General features: G+C 32.0%; 1 protein-coding gene across 1 annotated transcript; it reads right to left on the bottom strand.

Moving 5' to 3' along the window:
* Positions 1-823: 823 nt before the first annotated feature.
* LOC111677988 (cytosolic Fe-S cluster assembly factor NUBP2 homolog) lies at positions 824-1847 on the bottom strand. Its single transcript, XM_023439203.2, has 2 exons — positions 1626-1847; positions 824-1553 (listed from the first exon to the last, which is right to left on the bottom strand). The coding sequence occupies exons 1-2, from the start codon at positions 1734-1736 to the stop codon at positions 894-896; spliced, it is 771 nt and encodes a 256-aa protein (XP_023294971.2). The 5' UTR covers positions 1737-1847; the 3' UTR covers positions 824-893.

Below are 1847 nucleotides of genomic sequence, written 5' to 3'. Positions count from 1 at the left end.
TTTATAGAAAAAGTTTCTATCGAGAGTTTTTTATAGAAAATGTTTCTGTCGAGAGTTTTTCTAAGAAAAAGTTTATGTCAAGAGTTTTTCTATAGAAAAAGTTTATGTCAAGAGTTTTTCTATAGAAAAAGTTTCTGTCGAGAGTTTTTCTATAGAAAACGTTTCTGTCGAGAGTTTTTCTATAGAAAACGTTTCTGTCGAGAGTTTTTCTATAGAAAACGTTTCTGTCGAGAGTTTTTCTATAGAAAAAGCTTCTGTCGAGAGTTTTTCTATAGAAAAAGCTTCTGTCGAGAGTTTTTCTATAGAAAAAGCTTCTGTCGAGAGTTTTTCTATAGAAAAAGTTTCTGTCGAGAGTTTTTTTATAAAATAGTTTCTATATAGAAACCTTTAGTTGAAAGTTTTCCATAGAAAAATTTTCTTCTGAGAGTTTTTCCTTAAAACATAACTAATTTCTAACAAAGACAAAATTTTATACCAAAGGCTATTATATACTTATATATTCATAAATAATGCTCCAAATCCGAATATAATTCAAATACCATATTGTTTAACAAAAATCTACTTCTATATGAAAAAGCTTAAATCGGTTGTAGACCCATAAACAAATCAAAAAAAAATGTGATAAACAATACTTTCAAATAAAAAACGAATTATATATGAAAAAATCATAAGTTAAATGTAGATACCTAAATAACGCATTAAATGAGGTTGGGGATATTGGTTAAATAACTTGTTGCATAGTTTTTTATTGGTTTTTCTTTTTATTTTATTTTACGTGATAGTATTTTTAATAATTTTGCACTTTTTTACAAAAGCCGGCAGCAACTTTTAACAATTTTTATAAAATTTTATATTTACACTTATTTTCTTTAAAACAATTTCCATTTTAACAATTATGCCGTAATTTTTGTCACCAATTCCCTAAAGGTGGCAGCTGTACCTGATTCGGGCAATTCTGTCAAAACCGAACGTGTAGTACCATTTAAAATGCTAACACGAGGATCAATAGGCACTGTACCCAAGTGGGGAACACCCGCCAACTTGGCCAGTTCTACACCACCCTCCGAAGAGAATATATTCGTACAATTGGCACAGTGGGGACACACAAAACCACTCATATTTTCGACTATACCCAAAATTTGTATGCCAGTCTTTTTGCAAAAGGTTATTTCTTTACGTACATCATCTAAAGCTACTCCCTGTGGAGTAGTGACAATAATGGCACCATCACAACGTACTTCACGCATACATTCCATTACCGTTATATGTTCATCTGAAGTACCGGGTGGTGTATCTATGATTAAATAATCTAAATCATCCCATTTAACATCGTTTAAAAACTGTTTTATCATCATAGTTTTCTTAGGACCACGCCAAATGACTGGATCATTGCGTGATTTCAGTAGAAACCCTATCGACATAACAGCTAATGTTTTAGAGTCATCAGTATAGATAGGCACCCAACCCTCGTCACATTGATAGATATCACTACCCTCGAGACCCAATAGATAGGGTACCGAAGGTCCACATAAATCTATATCTAAAAGTCCTACCTGTAAAGGATTAAAAAGAAGAAAAAATGCATTACTTTTAGCGTGCCTTTGTGTTTATTCACAATAACTTACCTTATGACCGCTTTCTCGTAGGGCCAACGCCAACTGTGTGCTTACTGTAGACTTGCCCACACCGCCTTTACCAGACAACACTAATATTACATGTTTCACTTTATCTAACATTCCACTTGATTTTTTTTCTTTTTTTTCACTTTTTTCACTAAATTCTGAAAATCACTAACAATTTCACAAATTTATCAACTTTTTGCAAAGTTTTCTGGGTTTACACTAACA

Source organism: Lucilia cuprina, chromosome 5 (genome assembly GCF_022045245.1).
Source record: "Lucilia cuprina isolate Lc7/37 chromosome 5, ASM2204524v1, whole genome shotgun sequence".
Lineage (NCBI taxonomy): Eukaryota > Metazoa > Arthropoda > Insecta > Diptera > Calliphoridae > Lucilia > Lucilia cuprina.
The sequence above is the reverse complement of the archived record's forward strand: the minus strand, read 5'-3'. Positions and strand labels throughout refer to the sequence as shown.

Bases quoted from the DNA above. Each gene is read 5' to 3' on its own strand.
- LOC111677988 (XM_023439203.2), bottom strand. From the start codon at position 1,736: ATGTTAGATAAAGTGAAACATGTAATATTAGTGTTGTCTGGTAAAGGC. The intron at 1,554-1,625 runs GTAAGTTATTGT...AATCCTTTACAG, and splicing joins TACGAGAAAGCGGTCATAAG to GTAGGACTTTTAGATATAGA.